This window comes from Bicyclus anynana, chromosome 15, assembly GCF_947172395.1.
Source record: "Bicyclus anynana chromosome 15, ilBicAnyn1.1, whole genome shotgun sequence".
In the NCBI taxonomy this organism is placed as follows: Eukaryota; Metazoa; Arthropoda; class Insecta; order Lepidoptera; family Nymphalidae; genus Bicyclus; species Bicyclus anynana.
Window position 1 is genome coordinate 12,614,303 of NC_069097.1, and position 19,615 is coordinate 12,633,917.

General features: G+C 37.5%; 1 protein-coding gene across 6 annotated transcripts in view; it reads left to right on the forward strand.

The window, feature by feature from the left end:
- Positions 1-19,615, forward strand: part of LOC112048378 (cyclin-dependent kinase 14) — a 169,897-nt gene that overhangs the window by 131,732 nt on the left and 18,550 nt on the right. For 2 of the 6 annotated variants that reach the window (XM_052885968.1, XM_024085888.2), the window contains exons 4-8: positions 2,654-2,859; positions 10,864-10,955; positions 15,693-15,867; positions 17,328-17,452; positions 18,606-18,714. In XM_052885968.1, the coding sequence (XP_052741928.1) occupies positions 2,654-2,859; positions 10,864-10,955; positions 15,693-15,867; positions 17,328-17,452; positions 18,606-18,714 (707 nt within the window). Of the gene's footprint in view, positions 1-2,653; positions 2,860-10,863; positions 10,956-15,692; positions 15,868-17,327; positions 17,453-18,605; positions 18,715-18,818; positions 18,847-18,922; positions 18,951-19,338; positions 19,367-19,442; positions 19,471-19,615 lie in introns of all 6 variants that reach the window. The other 4 variants (XM_052885972.1, XM_052885970.1, XM_052885971.1 and 1 more) reach the window with 4 other exon arrangements.

A 19,615-nucleotide genomic window follows, 5' to 3' on the forward strand; every position in this document is an offset into this window, starting at 1 on the left:
TTTTTAATTTTACGTGCGATCCGTACGATACGGATCAGTGGACACACTTGTATGACTTTCTATGCAAAGAATACTATGATCCGTTTGAAACGATGCGTCCGACACGTACGATGCGGATCTGTGGACGCCTACCATTAAGTTCATTCATCGACAATGTTTTATTGCCAGAGAAAAGCTTTTCGACTTTAAAAACCAAAAAAATATGCTCCGCCAAAAAGCGAAAAATAATAATAACAATAAAAACAACTATTTTTAAAGGATTGACTTGTAAGTAGGTAATAAAAGTATAAATAGTACCAACGGTGAGTGTATGAATTGAAGATGAATTCAAACTTATAAATTGCGTCGAAGCCTCAAGTCTGTCTGCCTTTGACGTCGTTGTGAAAAACAAAGACGTAATTAATTAAAAAAAAATGCAAACTCTCGACTTTCAATTTGCGCTATTCACTTCCGCTTCGGAGAAAAGAGAGCAATTCAACGGAATAAAAATTTCTTCAATAGCTGAATATAATCTATTCAGATAGAAATAAAGGAATTTCGATATTAAACTTTTTAACTTTTGCATTATAGTTTTAAAATCGAATCAAATGCTTGTTATATAGATTACATTTTTATAAAAACAAACCTATAGATTAAATAAAGGGTACTCTTATTTAAATAATCTATTTTAGGAGCCACCTTGAAATTCTCTAGCCTGTAAAATAAAAATACATACATGAAAAGTAAGTTCTATAAACACAGAAGAAATGATTTATTATTTGCCACTTCGAAATTAGTTTCCAATTCCTCATCTCGCTTCGCATTCAGATAAACAAACGGGGAAAAAGAAGAAATCTTTTAAGGTAAGGTAAGTAATATAAATCAAAAGATTTCGCGCCTCCTTTATCCCGCTTTCATGTGATGTGATCGATCGTTTCCATAATCGATTTGTATGATATAACCGATTCTGCTCGATGATTTATTCGCATCGTGTTTACACCGTGCCCACGACGCCTTTGTGACGCGCTGTAAGGGCCCTCCAGTGCGGAAATATTGACGGGAGGGAGGAAAATAGCTTTTTTCATAATCGTCTTGCTGCTCCGTTGTCGTGAATCGATTTTGTTATCGAGAATAAAGGAAAGTAAGAGTTGTTCTCGGAAGTTTTTGTTGTGACCATTTCTAAAGTGATTGATTGATCGCCTTTGTGTTTTACGTCAAAGATATAACCTTCAATTACCTCTTTTCGTAGAGTTTTTTCAAATTAATATTAAAAACTCAACAGTAAAAATAGTTGACCGAAATCTGGAAGGTCTTTTCTAACAGTAGGCGTCCATATATCTGCATCGTACGCATCGGAACAAACGGATTTTTAATTTTACGGTAGATAAAATCCGTTCGATGCGATCCGTACGATGCGGATCAGTGGACACACTTGTATGACTTTCTATACAAAGAATACTGAAATCCTTTTGATGCTATGCGTCCGATGCGAATCTGTGGACGTCTGCCCTTAGTCTTTCGTTACACTACATTTGTTTTTTGGCTTAAATGATTGTTGACGAATGATAGAGGACATATTTTGCCTACCCCACATAAGTTTGACTAATTTTCACTAACAAAATCGCACTGACCACCGACAGTTTTATCTGCGGCTACACTAAAATTTTTATTTTATGTTTCGCGTAGCTCATAAATTAACTTCATAAATAAAAGAAATCCGAATAAATTTCACCGCACCAAGCTACGCATTAAGTCCATTTGGTTAACGTTGTGTGAAAATCATAACGCTTTACTGGAGTGAAAATGTTTATTGCATTTATTAACCGGCGTGACATCTTGAAAAAAAATCTAATATTACTAAGTGTTCTGTGTCTTCGGGGACGCTCTTAGAGTTATTAAGGAATAGAGGGTAGACGGTAGATATGGATGCCCGTGACTTTGCAGCTATCTGTTGTAAAATTCATTAAATAAAGGTGCTCACAGCTCGCCGCAATAAACTGAGAGCTTCTATTTTTAAGTCTGCCTCATAATGCTTTACTGTACTAATGAAACCTTTTATGAAGTTTTATTTAAAAAATACAAACTAATTTATGTAACTTTTTTGTTTTTTTTTCTCTTACCTAGGTTGTCTAAACAAACAGGGATGCGATTTCCTCTCGTCCGACTCGTCTCCTCCGAACTTTTCGCTTAAAACACGTATTATTCGCATTTGAACTATATGTTTAACAACGAAGTTGTTATGGAAACGAACAATGTCACATCGCTGTAACCTTACAGAATGCGGGGCCAGTTCATTTAGCATCCATCAAATAATCTAGTCTAGTAGCTAGTAACAAAACACACTTCAACGGGCATGTAAGGAATCATCTTACCCCCTACAGCCTGAGACGGTAGATATGTGCCTCATGTGTCTATAATTTCACCAGCAATTCTTCAGACCGGAACACAGAAAATTTTCATGGCGGCTGAAGTAGGATTGTCACAATAGGAACCATATCGAACTAGCTCATTAAGAGGCCAGTAAAACGAAATAACTTGCTATCATCATCATCATCATCATTATCATCAACACCTTGGGACCCCAACGTCCATAGGCTCTTCGAACTTTGTGGCTTGCCCATTGCCACTTCGTCTTGCTATAATATAGTTTAATTTTTAATTTGTTTTGTTACAGAATGGAGTGGGGGAGGCGGCAACGGCGAATACCGTGTGCGGAGACAGTTGTCAGTGTCCTCAGACTCAAAGCTCCTAGACGAGGGCGCGAGGGAAGACGCCAGGGTCATCATGAGGCCAAAGCGGCCGCCCAGGCCCAAGTCCGAGGCATTTCTAGGCCCACACGACCACTCTAGCAGACGAACGAAACGATTTAGTGCCTTTGGGGTGAGTTTCATTACTACCTGCTGCTAACATCGCAGGTTTCTATTGTAATTTCCGTTACCGTGGAAATACAGGGATTAAATTATAGCGCATGACACTCGCAAATAACGTAGCTTTCTACTGTAAAAAAATCACTTTACCTCTTTATAATACGAGTGTTAATATAGAAATACGAAGGACATAAGTGTCATCTGCTTATTCCTTCAACCTAATATACAAAAGACATTTAAACGAATTCGCTACTAGTCGTTTAGTACACCACAACAATGGTGGCAATTTCCTTTGTCTCCACGACGAATGTCGGTGTCCATTAATAATATAAATCTAAGTCGATGTGCTCGCGCATTATTTAGCGAGGCGGGTCGTGGCCCTCGGACATTCTTGAAGGACCCGTGTATTTACGAAGAATAATGGCGGGCACCGTTCACTTGATAGCTTGCACAGAGGCTGAATACAAAAAGAAAGCAACACTGACTTTGATGGATGCGAAACGATTTTTTACACTATTGAGACCGAAAATATGTACGGTGAAATTTACACAAATGTTCAAGAAAAAGGCCTATTGTTATCAAGTCATTTGACGCATATCTCCATTAACAAAACCGCTTAGTATTTTAGATACCTTAACGTATTTATTTGAATGTTTCATCCTATACAGAGAACACTAATATATGAGAGATAAAAAAAGAAAACGGTTTATATGAGTAGCAGAACACAACGGTAATGACAAGCCATGTTCGGCTAACTGTTGAGCACAACTCTCCTCTCAGAATGAGAGGGGTTAAGCTAATAGTCCACAACGCTGGCCCAATGCGAATTGATAGACTTCCCACACCTAGAATATTAAGAAAAATCACAGGTATACAGATTTACTCTCGATGTTTTTTCTTCAACGTTTGAGACATTTAATTTCTTAAAATGCACATAACTGGTAAGTTAGAGGTGCTTGCTCCGGGCCTGATTCGAGCCTATGCCCTCCGAATCACAAAGGAAAAGTAGAAGTGATATCCACTGGGCTATCACGGCTCACATACACATCAAATCAAAAACATACATACATAATCTTAGTAATCCGTGGATTCATCGTGTAGCAGAGAAAGCAGAGGCCGGGATTTGTGAGCCTATGTGTTTTAAATGTAAAGAATACAACGTAAATCAGATGAATCTTACGATTGATATCGAAAAGGCTGTATTGACCGTCAGTTAAGTGCTCTAAAAGAAATTTGCATTAAAAGAAACACCCGTGACACTGCTATAGCATACAAAAGCCCTTTTAGGGCGCGAAGTGTCTTATTAAAACCGCATAAACGGTGTGCAGACAATGAAATCTCTGATTGTGGAGTATTCGGTAGGGTTGTTAACGTGGTTGATTGAGAATTTATACCAACCGTGTACTTATACGAGTATCGTAGAGGAAATAAAATAGTGTTTTATATAATACTAGTATGATTTATGATATCGGTGGATGAATTAGTGTCATAACCTTATAAATATTTCAGTAACTTTTCATGGATGCACCGACAAAACGTTTGGATTGGCAAACCCTTGTTTGTAGACGCGATCTGCGATTTCCGGTGATTTTACGACTAATTGTAATTTATAATTTTATTTGTCATAATTATTTATAACTGGACGGCCTCCGTGGCGCAGTAGTATGCGCGGTGGATTTACAAGACGGAGGTCCTGGGTTCGATCCCCGGCTGGGCAGATTGAGATTTTCTTAATTTGTCCAGGTCTGGCTGGTGGGAGGCTTCGGCCGTGGCTAGTTACCACCCTACCGGCAAAAGACGTACCGCCAAGCGATTTAGCGTTCCGGTACGATGCCGTGTAGAAACCGAAAGGGGTGTGGATTTTCATCCTCCTCCTTGACAAGTTAGCCCGCTTCCATCTTAGACTGCATCATCACTTACCATCAGGTGAGATTGTAGTCAAGGGCTAACTTGTAAAGAATAAAAAAAAAAAAAACGTTGAACTAAAACACATTTTGATATGATGATCGAGATATTTTCATGGATTTACAGGGACTGCTGTGTATTTAACCTTTTTTAACTTACTTCGAAAGGGAGGTCCGTCTACCTCTATTTATGTCGGTATGAAGTTTCGGGAGTTTCGATGCACATTTTTCAAAGAAAGAATTTATTTTATAAGAAAATAAGTCAGTTTATACTTTAGTAGCCGTTGCCAACCCTAAACAGAGGTCGAAAAGTGAAACAGTACGAATGTAACCATTATGCATTGTGTGTTAATATTGGGAATTCTTGAGCAGTGTTGTGAATTTTTACAGGTTTTTTTTTTCGTAGAGTATGTAAAATTCTCGACCATTTGTACACGTGGGAAGAACTTTGTTATTACCATGTGTCATTTCACTATCTACAACGGTAATCTGCTTTACAACTCGAGGTATGAGGTGCCTGAGGTAGCTATCCAGACTAATAAAAGTCAATGTCCCGTTATGTATTGTTGGAGATGGAGAAAAAATTATGCACTCAAATTTGTATAACCTCGTTCACACGTTTTGTTATAAGAGGATATCCGGGTTTTCAATATTCCGGAGAATGTACTCGTATGTAGGTAATGCGTTCGTCTTTCTCAAATCAACTTCAATATCGTTTACTATTCGCGTGGAATTCTTTATTTAATATTGGCGAGAGTTCTTTAATTTCTGAAATAATAAGTAGGTATCTTATGAGTTTCTTTAAAATGGCATAGAAAGCCTTTACCTACCTAGCACCTATTTTTTCTGCGATAATATCTATTGCTAAATCTAGTAAGATCGATTTAAAGGGTAATGTGGTGGTAGGTTACAACAAAGAAACTTTTGCATTTTCTTTTTTACAATTCAACAGTGCAAATCTCGAAACTACCTCTATCTCTCACTTTCTAACACGATAGTATAGATATATAGAGAGTGAGAGAGATGAATTTGAAACCCATATTATAGAATTATAAAAACATGTTACAGAATAGTACTTCAGAACGCAGTATCTTGGAAGCCACTAGGTATGGATGGATCCTAATGCTGCGTACTTAAACTAAAACGTACTCTCATAACATCAACCATGTAGATATTTCTGCCACCCTGTAAATTAAACGGCACGCGAATAATAATATTAACTTAGTACCGCGGGCTTGCGATACGGCTAATAGTCGCGATATCTTACTAAAATATTTATCAAGAAAACGCGAGAGCACTTTACAAACACGACGGGCGCCCGAACCAGCACGCCTAGTTGTATCGTACCTACTCGTATTATCCGACTCAAATATTTAGACAGGCGCTGGTGGCTCCTAGCGAAGAAAGCGAAACGAGCAGACAGAGAACTAAATGTTGGTTGGAGATGTGGTGGGCACTCAGGCCAATTATAGATGGACCAGTATCGCACCCATATTCACAAACGAAATTTTCTGTCATTTTCTTAGGAAAACGAGCTTAGATTTGGTATATATATATTTTAGTAAACTATAAATTTTTGCCCGTTTTTTACATTATTCAACTACACGAAAATGTATTTTTACGGAGCTCTTTAACCGACGAACACGATTACAACTATTTAACATCGATGCTATAGAGACAGTTTTTATAATCTAATTAGATCGTTGATCATATACTTTGATAGAAAATTAACGTATAGCGAGGCGGGTCCTATACAATAGTTGGTCTGAGGGTGGGCACGAACGACAAAGACTAAGTTATGAAAGACTCTGTGATACCTCTTAACTATGGAGCTTGGTCTGTGTTGGCTTAAATATAGTGAGGGTCTGATTTCTTGAGACTTGCTACCTACAAAGTTTATACTTCACAGTTGTGTACATCTACAGTAGACTCGAATATCCGTAGTTACCTATGGTAGAGCGTGGGCTATTAAAGTTTTAGCTTTAATAAAATGAAGAAGTTCTGGCTATGTCTTTTTGTTTATATCGGAGAAATTCCACAAAGATATGCGCCGCTATCATTGGACGGGTACTAATCGGTTTGGTTCGTCATTCCCCATAGACACTGCAAAGATTTGTAATCTCCTTCTAGCAATCACTTACTACAATCTACATAGGTATCTTCAAGTTCAGTTTTATTATTTATATCATTAGGCGTGATTGCAATCCAACACGAGTCTTGCACGAGATGATTTTATATTTAGAGCCTCAATAGCTCAACGGTAAGAGTGGTTGGACTCATCACCGAGGGGTAGTGGTTCGATACCCGCCCGTTGGACTATTGTCATACCCACTCCTAATACAGTCTTTCCCGACTAGTTGGAGGGGAATGATAATATTCATCATATTTAAAAGATATGGCAAATTTTCTTTTGAAACAGTATATACATACATGTATATTCTCAGACCGGTTATAAATAGTATCACACTCTTAAAAACATGTGTTATAAACCTGTAAAAATTGAAATTTTGATAAATGTAACTTTGTCTTGTTGTACACACATACAAATACAATTTCACCTAAGCGTTGGCATGTTAGAAAAAACGTACTTTTTACTATAAGGGATGAACTAACAACATCGATAAGAAATAAGAAAAAGTCCTCCCTCTCGCAAACATAAAAGTTTTGCCAGCTTCAGCGTTCACGATAACAACTCTTTTTTCATAAACTACTCGTATCTAAAGATTTTCCTATACAAAAAGAACAAGCCCTTAACGGCTAAGACTGCTAAGAGCACTTCACGATCTACGCTAATCGTTACTAACAACCCCTACTTCGATTTTGTGCGAGCTTTTATTGTCAACCCCTATTTTGTCCCCTTAGTGGGTCAATGGTTATCTATACTTATAATAAATCTGTAGAGGTCAATTCTGTACATTAAATATTTTTCCAAAAGAACTATCAGGGGGTGGTTAGTGATCGATACTGATGCCAAAAATGCAATCAGTAAATTTTTTGTCTGTCTATCTGTATGTTCGTTATAGAAAGAAAAACGACGACGAATTTTAACGAAACTTCGTACAATTATTCTTCATACTCCTGGAGGCCTATTCTGTAATGATGTTTTGTATAACTCGCAAGTGCGAGTTTCGAATTCACCTCTATCTCTCTCTGTTTAACATGATACTATAGATAGAGAGCGATAGATGCGAAGCTCACATTGTCGAAGTGATAAAAATATTGTTACAGAATAGCCTACCTGGGCAGGTATATCACGCTACGATACGTAGAGCAGTGAAGGGAAATGTTGGGAAAACGGGAGAAGTTACTCCATTTTTACAGAAATACTACTGTAAGGGCTGGATTAAAGAGGCGTCTAAGGGCGGACAAAGTCGCGGGCGTCCGCTAGTTATAAATAAATAAGTTATTCATATTAAAGCATTTGTCTACATCTACTCTTATTTACAGAGTTACGACCGGTCGTATCCTTAGCTGCTTTTGTGGCGTGACTATCGCGTCCCAGGCATGACGTACGTGCGTAACTTGTAAAGAATAAAAAAAAAGTGTATATCAGCTCCGACGCACGAATGGATCTTTCAGATTGACTGTCTAAATGTTATTCATTCCTAGTCTGCGCAGGCCCTAACTCTACACTCCCAGTGTGTACTATCTCTTAGGTAACGACCCGGGCGAAACGTCAAGGCGCTTTTATAAGTTTATTGTCCCGTAAAGAGTCGTATCTTCGCAGCGGTTCCTTATACCGATTAGCGAATGTTGCGGAGTGCTCTTAGCTTCGAGACGTTGAGCTTTTGTGTGACTTTAAACTGAATTTTATTGAATGACATGTGTAGTGTATTCTTTTGTAGTTTTATTATACTGTGTTAGAGCTCTTTGTGACAAAGCTCGACTGAGTAAGTGTGGAGGAACCATAATTACATCATCGTGCATACGCAGAGTTACATAGGGTGACACTGGGATATAGATATATTTATGATGAATGCATCACAAATTAATTCGTTAGGTTTAGGGTAAGTACTTTTGTCTTTACCTTTGGTTCATTGGCCTTCTTCCAACATCCATTCACCCTTGCCTTATAAATCCCTGTTAGTCTCCTTTCATTCATCTTCTCTACGTTCCCATACCATATAAGCATAAATGCGAATTATTACTACTGTAGGAAATACTAGTCTGAGATGGATATAACGCCCCTCGATCTCGTGTTGGCTTGTGTCGATGCTAGGTGGCGCTATTTGTTTTCGTAAAGAGTAGGAAGTTAGAGAGAGGTAGCCATCAGCCGGGAACGACTCGGCGCTAAGGCGATAGCCGTGTGGTCCAGCTCATTTTTTGATATCGTCGTGGTGTTCGATCCGTCCACACCTTTTGTTGGGTAATCCTTCATAGGTCAATTTGAGATAGCCGGGAAGAGAGTGACTTGAGTGGAAAAGGAGAGTGTTAGTTAACTGTCCAAGATGTCTTTAACCCTACACACAACGGTCACAAGTCCGCGACAAGGTCATTCTCTTCCATTCTAGGGTTTGTTTTGGTTACAGTTTGATTTGTTAATTAAGTTGTCCTGACAAATATTGTGAATCTTGACCTTTGTTTGACATTGGTTTTCTTATTTTATAATCCACTTCTCTGCTAAAACTACATATAAAAAAAAGTTAAATGTCTATCATGGGAGTTAGAATGTTTTATTTCCTCTGGCACAATGTCAGCAAAAAAGTCACATTGTTCCGTTATTTAAATAAGAGAAAAGAACTCCATTTCTGCCAATCAACTGCCATGTCGGCTTTTATGTTTTATTTTTTTATTATCTCCCGTGTCAATCGTTTGAAAACGCGTCGCACTTTAAAGCGGAAATTTCGAATATTTTTTGGTCCTCGCTTGATTTATATTTTATACGTATAAAATAGTATTGTGAATGTATGTTTGCGTAAAAAGGTTCAGGTTCGTCCCTTAGTTTGATGCGTGGGTAACTTTTAAAATTAAAAAAAAATAATGATAAATAAACGTAATAAAGGGATATTTAGCTGAAATTTCTCTCCAGCATGTAGCGCCGGTTCGCTTAATTTAGCTTCAGCTTCAGTTAAGTTCTTATTGATCACACATACTAACAGGGCAAGTTAAGTACATACATTAACGCACAATTTAATCACACAATTTAATCGCACTCTCAACATCATCGCTGACAATATAGATTTATTTCATTGTACTTTGAGTGAACTCACAAAGGCTGCCCAGTGGGCTATTTGTTATAGTACCTAGATAAGTTAAGTTTATGATTTTTTATTGTTTTAGTTTTTTGTTAATTGTAAAGTGTATATGGCTACACTAGCGAATCTGGGATAACCTGTAATGTTAGTGTAAGTTTGTAAATAAATAAATAAATAAAAAAAAATTGCATTGAGATTTTTTAAAAATTTAACCACAAAGGGGGATTAAGCCGGATGAACATTTGTACAGTTATTAGTTATAATCTATACTAATATTATAAAGTGGTAAAGTTTTGTGGTGTTGTTACCAGGTGGTAATCTGTGGATCTACTGGACCGATTTTGAAAATTCTTTATTTAGGGATTAATAAGGCAAGGGCGAGTGGAAATGTTGAAAGGGGGAGGTGTTCGTTCTAAACCAAACCCAAGACATCTATACTAATAATATAAAGAGGTTAAGTTTGTGATTTTGTACGGAGTAATCTCTGAATCTACTGAATGATTTGAACATTCTTTTACGACTAGAAAGCCACGTTATTTGTGAGTGTCATTGACTATATTTTTTCCGCGTATTCTCATCGGAACAGGAACTACTCACGAATACGAATAGGAACACGAATAGTATCAGAGTGGTGGTCAAAATCCATATCGCAATTTTCTATAAGAAATGTGCTCTGTAGCCGTCAATATGATGAAGATGACAACAAAGAGGAAATATTTGTTTGTTTGCATTGAATAGGCTCCGAAACTACTGAACCGATTTGCAAAATTCTTTCACTGTCGGGAACCTACACTATCCCCGGGTGCTGTAGGCTTTATATATTTTATCTCTGTATTCCTATGGGAACGGGAACTACACGGGTGAAACCGCGTGGAGTACTAGTATTGTTATATTTTAATACGTTGTAATTGTCTCCAGGGAGACTCACCGTTCGGGAAGTCGGAGGCGTACATTAAACTGGAGCAGTTGGGAGAGGGCTCCTACGCTACTGTGTATAAAGGTTATAGCAAGTAAGTATACTAGTTTTTTTTTTCTTTAGAGTTTTTGGGTCCTTACCCCGCTTGTTGGACTATTGTCGTACTCATCACACATCATTAATTGGTCGAGACGACCGCTAGAATGTACCACATTCTAGCAAAGAAATAATTGGATTGATTGATTGAGAAAATGGTCACATGAACAAAATGGTCATGAAAATGACTCGATGGTCGTCCACGCAATAGCAGCGCCACCGATTCGGCAAGGACATTCAGTGGCGATGACTCGCACGCCTCCCTATTCAATAAGGGCAGCACTTGACAGAGCAGGTAAATAACTCATCCTACAATGCGTTGTTCCTTGATCGCCCGAGGCATAATTGTTTAGCCTCTTCTTTATTGCTACACTTTTGACAGAAACCCCTAAATGACGACATTTAGAGGTTTCTCCTTCTGTAGTTTAACTCTCCCAGCACAGCGTGGATCAAACCATGGAGAGCGGTTTTGACTTGGTCAATCAAGCGCATTGGAGAGTTTGCTGCTCAGCAGTAGTACTTCCCTAGACGAGATATGTCACAGAGTGCTCATTATCTCCTAACCCTTATCCCACTTAAGTGGGGTCGGAAAAATATGTCAATCTTTTCCATTCGACTCTATTACTCGTCAACTCATCATCCACTCCTTTTACACTCATGTCCTCTTTCACACAATCCAACCATCTCTTCTTTGGCTTTTCCTCTCCTCTGATGTCCTTCCACTTGCATATTCAACATTTTTCTATTATATGACTTTCCTCCTCCCTACGCTTTACATGTCCATACCAAGCTAACCTTCTACTCCTCAATTTTTCACACATATGTCACAGAGTGCTACTACTGTTTATTATACGGATGTTATTTTGTGATATACATTCATTCTGCGTGCACACTCATTTGTAGGCTCATGACTGGCTGTCGTTAACTTCGACTTGTGTTCCGTGGACCTTGGCTGATGACGTCATAACAAAGCCAACATGGCGTGCATTGTAAACTAAAAATACGCAAATTTATTTTAGAACTTTTACAATTTATTGAGCCGTCTAAAGTCGAGTTTAATAGCTTTTACTTTAAAAATACCACCGTGTAAGAACGCTTACTTACATATTTATTGTTGGCTCTTGATTTTTTTTTAAACAATAACAAACAAACATATTTGCCGTTCTCTAACGTCATGCTAAATTAATTATGCATTAAAAGTAGGTTACTTTTAAAAAAGGGAATGTTCTATGTTCAGATGTATGTACCTAATACCAATAATATATTAATAAATTATTGTTGAAGTGAAAAATTCTTTAGCCGCGTTTTTATTTGCATTACACATGGGTTATATCATCATATCAGCCGATGGACGTCCACTGCAGGACATAGGCCTTTTGTAGGGACTTCCAAACATCACGATCCTGAGCCGCCTGCATCCAGCGAATCCCTGCGACTCGCTTGATGGCGTCATTCCACCTGGTAAGAGGTCGGCCAACACTGCGCTTTCTAGTGCGAGGTTGTCATTCCAGCACCTTGGAAACCCCACGTCCATCGGCTCTTCGAACTATGTGCTCCGCCCATTGCCACGTCAGCTTTGCGGCTCGTTGAGCTATGTCAGTGACTTTGGTTCTTCTGCGGATCTGCTCATTTCTGATTCGATCTCACAGAGATACTCCTAGCATAGCTCGTACCATAGCCCGCTGTGTGAATCTGAGCCTTCTTATGATGTAAACATGCATATAATCATATGTGAACATTCAATAACATATAAACGTGCAAGAAATTTAAGGAATTAGTGTCCTTTACCCTGTAACATACAAACTGTAAGTATATGATAATAATAATTAGTGCATTAATTTCCTTCAACAAATCAAGCCAACTGTGTTTGTTCCCTCGTAACTGGAAATTCTACACGAGACGAAACTCTCGCAAAATGTGAGTTAACAGGCACGTACGATACGCTAAATTGTCGCCATGTCTTTGCGAAGTTTCACAGTGTCTTTTGTGAATTATAAGCTGAACAAACCACGAAATCCCTTCGCAGATTTGAAATGTAAATTAGGATTGGAGGTACCGCTTTCTAAACATATTCGTAAATATTATTTCAAAATCTCAAAAATATTATATCATACTACTTAGTAATGAATATTTCGGTGGATATATTAGAGGTAGTTAGATCCTTTATCTACCCACCTACCTATCATAACTTGGTGCAGTATTTTTTATATTTATTACATTTGTATTAGATGAAACTCGAAAAGTAAAAATTGAACACAAAAGAAATAAATTGTGTAATCATTCTCGTGAAATTAAATTTTGTAAGCTTAATAGAATTCCCATTTCATCAACAATATTAAAAAGATTATAATTTCGTGCATTATTGTCGAAGTAGAATTTATTATTTATCGCTGATTAAAATTTTATCTTTATTTATTTTGAAATTTATTTATTTTATTCTATAACATAAGTACCAACATTGAAAAGAGTAGACTCTGCGGTAAGAGTCCTGCCTCCCCGTTAGGAATGAAATTTCTTACATTATTCCTTCAATGCCTGCATTATTGGCCCCACGAGATAATTGTCTACGTTTCCCTTACATATCTCATTGTCGTTCGTCCCAATGCAGTGAAAAAAGATTTTACCTTACGTGACGGATTTTACCAGTTTGCTCTAGGTTAGCCGCGTAAACTATTTTCGTTCAAAAACTAGAAACAATGTATCACAGAAGTTCAAAAATTTCCATACACCTTTAAACATTATTCATTCTGCAAATCCTTTGACTTTGGTCCGTATGGAGAACAGATAGCTTTTAGCCTAGTTTCTCATCTGTTTTATGCAACACTTTGTGTCTTTGTCGCTTTGCATCGACCTCCTGAAATGTTCGGTTTGGTATTAGAACGTTCAATGCTTTTACTGGTGTTCTTTGTAACCCTGTATTTATGAGAAAACATTAATTCCGATTTATGACTATCATATTCTACATTATGCAATTGAAATTGTGACTTGATATTTGTCAATCTAGTTTAGTAATCAAGATGAAAAAGTCATAAAATTTCACTAATGACTTTTTGATTGATTAAAATTTTGTTCCAGTTAGGTATTTCATTGTCATGAGTTGTAGTCACATTGGATGTAGGTGTCGGAATATTCTGTTTATTTAGTTTGTAACGAATTGGTGACAAATATCCTAACTAACCTAAGTAAGTAATCCTATACCTACACTTCATTATCGCACGGCATTTTCTTAAAACTAAGGTTTAGTAATTTTTTATGCCACAGAGTTAGGTCTTTTTTATTTAGCCATTCATTGTTATTTAATGTTAGAATTAAAAATTCCTTAATTCGAAATTAAATTTTTACTTTGTTGTGCTTAGATAGCAAGCGGCTTATGCTAAGATCAAAGGATAATAAAGCTGTAAATTGTTGCGAAAAAGAAGGCAAAAAAATTTACGAAATGGAAAATTCCTTTTCCAATACAGAGTTCTTAATAAGTCAGGGTAGGCAGGGAATTTCTGTATCCATGGATACAGCCACTGGGATTGTGTTAGATTGAAAATGGAGTATGTACTCCAAGCAAGTTAGCCGAAGAAAGTTAAACTCCGTGCAACCGAAGCCGCGGTTCTGCTAATAATAAAAGAGATCGTTTGAAGAAAGCGTAGATATGTGAAGAGATGCGTGATAAAAGAGGGCGTTAAACCAAAAGCCTATTTTAATCATCTGTCGCAATGACATTTTACTAATAGATGCGCCATTGTAATAAATAACAGCGAGACTTGCTATGCTTACGGAGCAACGTACATAGGCACATATACTAAATTCAAGTGAAACATAAAAAAAATAATAAAAAAAAATTCAACCGACTTCAAAAACATAAAACATACTGACTAAACTAAAAAGCAAAAAAATAATATCATTCTAACTTCTATATAATAGTATGCACTAACTGATGATCAGTTTGAAGGCGGTGCTAGAAAACATACGCGTCGAATTGAGAACCTCCTCCTTTTTTTAAGTCGGTTAAAAATTAAAGTTGTTATACGCCATAGGTACCTTTTATGAGAAAGATCCATGAAAACTTTTTGGATCTGTGGTATCAAAAGAACCTCCTTTCTTTTTTTTACTATTTTTTTTTTAATAATGTAGCTTCGGTACAGTATGAGAGAATATGCATTATGTATGAATTGGTAATCACTCCGGAACTTGGCTTTACACGAACGAGCAAACAAATTAGTTTACGAACACTTGAGGTTGAATAATTAACTTCCTATCAGAAGTTGTTGTTGGGAACTTGGCGTAACTTGTAAGTCTGACTTGGCTGTTGCATCCTATGCCTTTTACTTTGTTCACGAGTGTGTATTGGCACACATACAGCTTGGCATATTGTTATTTATCATCATTCAGGAAGAGTTCCAGTAAATGTATGACAGAATATTTGGATTGTATTAGCCTCGGATATTTTGGACTGTATTTTTGACGGCCTCCGTGGCGCAGTGGTATGCGCGTTGGATTTACAAGACGGATGTCAACGCTTGCGGTTTTACCCGCGAAGTACCCGTAGGAGCAAGCGCACAAAAAAGCCTGTGACACTCACAAATATCGTGACTTTCTATGAATAAAAGAACTTTCACTATAAGTTCTATAGATCCAGAAATAATCCACTACAACCTCCCAAGCTAATAATTTCACAAAGTTTACTCTATATAATATAAGTTTTAGTATATAGATAAATATAATGTGATTTGTTGTTCAACAGTTTAACGCAACAAGTGGTGGCTTTAAAAGAGATCAGACTGCAAGAAGAGGAGGGCGCACCTTTCACCGCGATACGGGAGGCGTCGCTGCTCAAAGAGCTCAAACACGCGAACATAGTCACGCTGCACGACATAGTGCACACAAGGGAGACCCTAACATTTGTGTTCGAATATGTGGTAAGTGTGTGTTGGCCTTATAATGTGAAATTTATATTATTTTGTTTTGTTTTATTTTATTTTATTATTTTTTTTTTTTTAAACATAAATCAGTTACAAAATTTTTGCTGGCATTCACAGCACTGCAGAGTCCGGTTAAAATTTAAAGTATAAGATTAAATTACACTTATATCTAAGAAAATTTACGAAGAATTTACAATAATGATTAAAATGTTCAAATCTTGAAAGTTTACCAAAAATTTACAATAATAACAAAAATTAAAATAATTAAAATGACAAAATCAAGAAAATTTACAATAAAAATTAAAATGTCAAAATCAATTATGTTATAAATTAAGTTTAAGAAAAGGATTGAAATCATGTCAATATGAAATAAATATGATAAAGTTGTAATTCAATATAAATATCAGTTCAAGTTAAAAAATAAACAATAAAGAAAATTCTCTGGTATGCAGGTCTTATGTCTGTGATTTCAATATAACTGTATGTATTTTCTTAAGTGCTTTTAATTATTTATGAAATCAGAAACAATTTTTTTTTAAGTTTTCGTATGTCTGTCTTCGTTTGTCGGGGCTAAATCGGTGTTAATGAAACTTTCGTTGGAAGATAAAGGAGGACATACGCTATTTTTTGTCCTGCAAAAAACTGAATTCGACGTAGACAAAGTCGCGAATGGTCCTAATAATCAATATAAAAAAACAATGGAGATTAAGTGTTTGTAACATATTTGGTAAGATTACACAACCGTGATTCAATATTTTTCTTCTTAGATAATAGCAAATATATGTCGTTACTTAATGTTAGCATTCATCAAATAAAGTCATATATGGAAGTCTCTATCATCATAATAATCTGTTGTCATAATTACTAGAAAAGCAATCAAAGTTATATAACAATTTTAATTCCGGAACTAGATTTGACAGCTTTTTATGTCCTGTTTATAGTGACTCATATTTCAGAGTACTTTCAAATCGAATTCATAATCCGTTTGTAAAATTCTTAGTAGATATTATAAAAAGACTTTAATAATAAATTCGTAATATCCTGTCTAGGTTAAACATCTGTAAGGTAGTTAGATATGATAGTTCTTTGATATTAATAAGTACAGGTTATGGTAGGTACCTATTATAGGTTGTCGTATTGATTAATTGTTTTGAATAAATAAAACAGAACTTACAGTGGAATTCATAGTCGTTGCAGGGGCACCCCCAGGGGACCATTCACTATTCACCCTGGAGGCTCCCCAACAACGTCTCCAAAGTAAACAAAATTTGCCTGGGAAACCAGAATCATGTATTTCATTTACAGTATGAAACATATAACAGTATGAAAAAAAAACATTTCTTATGTTCGTACTGTCTTAATTATGTTTTCAGTATACAAAACTAAGCTTACCTATACTTGTATATTATTTTTATTTATATTATAGACTAATTTAAAAGTATTGTCTGTTTGAACAGGACACGGACCTATCACAATACATGGAGAGGCACCCCGGGGGGCTGAACCGACACAACGTAAGACTGTACATGTTTCAACTTCTCCGAGGACTCGCCTACTGCCATCGGAGAAGAGTTTTACACAGGTAACTATTGAAACTTAACTAATATCATAAAGTGACCCCTCACTAGAAAGCGCAGTATCGGTCGACCCCACTAGGTGCACTGACGACATACAGCAATTCGCAGGGATTCTCTGGATGCAGGCGGCTCAGGATAGTGTGTTTGAAAGTCTCTACAAAAGGCCTGTGTCCTGACGTCCATCGGCTAATATGATGATGATGATTAATAGTATACAGAGATTTGAATCATTGGTTTCTCAAGATTTAAACAAATAACTCGAAAACTACGCGAAGGATTTAAAAATAATTTTATCATTAGAAAGCTACATCTTCGCTGAGTAACATACGCTATATTTTATCACTGTATTCCCGTGGGGGCTTAAGCTACGCGGGTGAAACTACGCTAGTGTTATAGTACTTGTGTGGTAAAACCCATTACATTTCTATGACGGCAGTTTTACTTTACTTTATAACAAAAGTAATCATTCCTTAAATTATTTTTAGTAAAACCAAGTAAAGGAGTAAAGAACCCGCCTGGCTGTCTGTTTTACTAATCAATTTCTGATCTTTATTATGCCAATGCGGTACAAATCGTAAGTGAGCTATGGCGTACGGTATACGAATGCCAAATTTGGCGTATCAGCAAAGGCCAAGGCTAACAATTACTCGACCTTGGCCTTAAAACGGTCACTTTTCACTGGCGTTTCGCTGTCTAGGTAGTTCACGCGTTAAGGGGACTTGGAATGTTTAACTTGTTATTTTTCTTGTATAAACCTTGATGTCATGTTACCTATGTTTAAAACTTTTGAAATAAAATTAGACCGTGGAATATCAGTAAGTTATTGTAAGTCTAAACAAATAAACAAGCACCCAATTGTTTCACGTTACGTAATAAATTGTTTTGTCTATCGCCGACTCAAAATTATTTAAATATTTCCCTTACCCGTATAAATTCTGACTTGGACACATTTCAATAATTATTTAATATGGCAACTTATTCCTGAGACGACACGGGACATTTCAGTGTTTTTGAATGTATTCCAGTATCCCGTTGGCAGCAATATAAACAACAGTATAACAGCAATAAATGTGCGATGCTTCCCGTCACATATACGCCGGCCCTAAGAATTAACATTTTTTGTTGATTAATAATAATGTGTGTTTTCTTTTTGCACAGGGACGTAAAACCACAGAATTTATTAATAAGCACGCACGGTGAACTGAAACTAGCGGACTTCGGGCTCGCGCGAGCGAAGTCTGTTCCTAGCCACACGTACTCGCACGAGGTTGTCACACTATGGTACAGGCCGCCAGGTTAGTGCTAACATTACACGTACACTTCGGAATCGCACGAGCGAAGTCTGTTCCTAGCCACACGTACTCGCACGAGGTCGTCACACTATGGTACAGGCCGCCAGGTTAGTGCTAACATTACACATACACTTCGGAATCGCGCGAGCGAAGTCTGTTCCTAGCCACACGTACTCGCACGAGGTCGTCACACTATGGTACAGGCCGCCAGGTTAGTGCTAACATTACACATACACTTCGGGCTCGCGCGAGCGAAGTCTGTTCCTAGTCACACGTACTCGCACGAGGTTGTCACACTATGGTACAGGCCGCCAGGTTAGTGCTAACATTACACATACACTTCGGAATCGCGCGAGCGAAGTCTGTTCCTAGCCACACGTACTATCACGAGGTCGTCACACTATGGTACAGGCCGCCAGGTTAGTGCTAACATTACACGTACACTTCGGAATCGCGCGAGCGAAGTCTGTTCCTAGCCACACGTACTCGCACGAGGTCGTCACACTATGGTACAGGCCGCCAGGTTAGTGCTAACATTCCACATACAATTCGGGCTCGCGCGAGCGAAGTCTGTTCCTAGCCACACGTACTCGCACGAGGTCGTCACACTATGGTACAGGCCGCCAGGTTAGTGCTAACATTACACATACACTTCGGGCTCGCGCGAGCGAAGTCTGTTCCTAGCCACACGTACTCGCACGAGGTCGTCACACTATGGTACAGGCCGCCAGGTTAGTGCTAACATTACACATACACTTCGGGCTCGCGCGAGCGAAGTCTGTTCCTAGCCACACGTACTCGCACGAGGTCGTCACACTATGGTACAGGCCGCCAGGTTAGTGCTAACATTACACATACACTTCGGGCTCGCGCGAG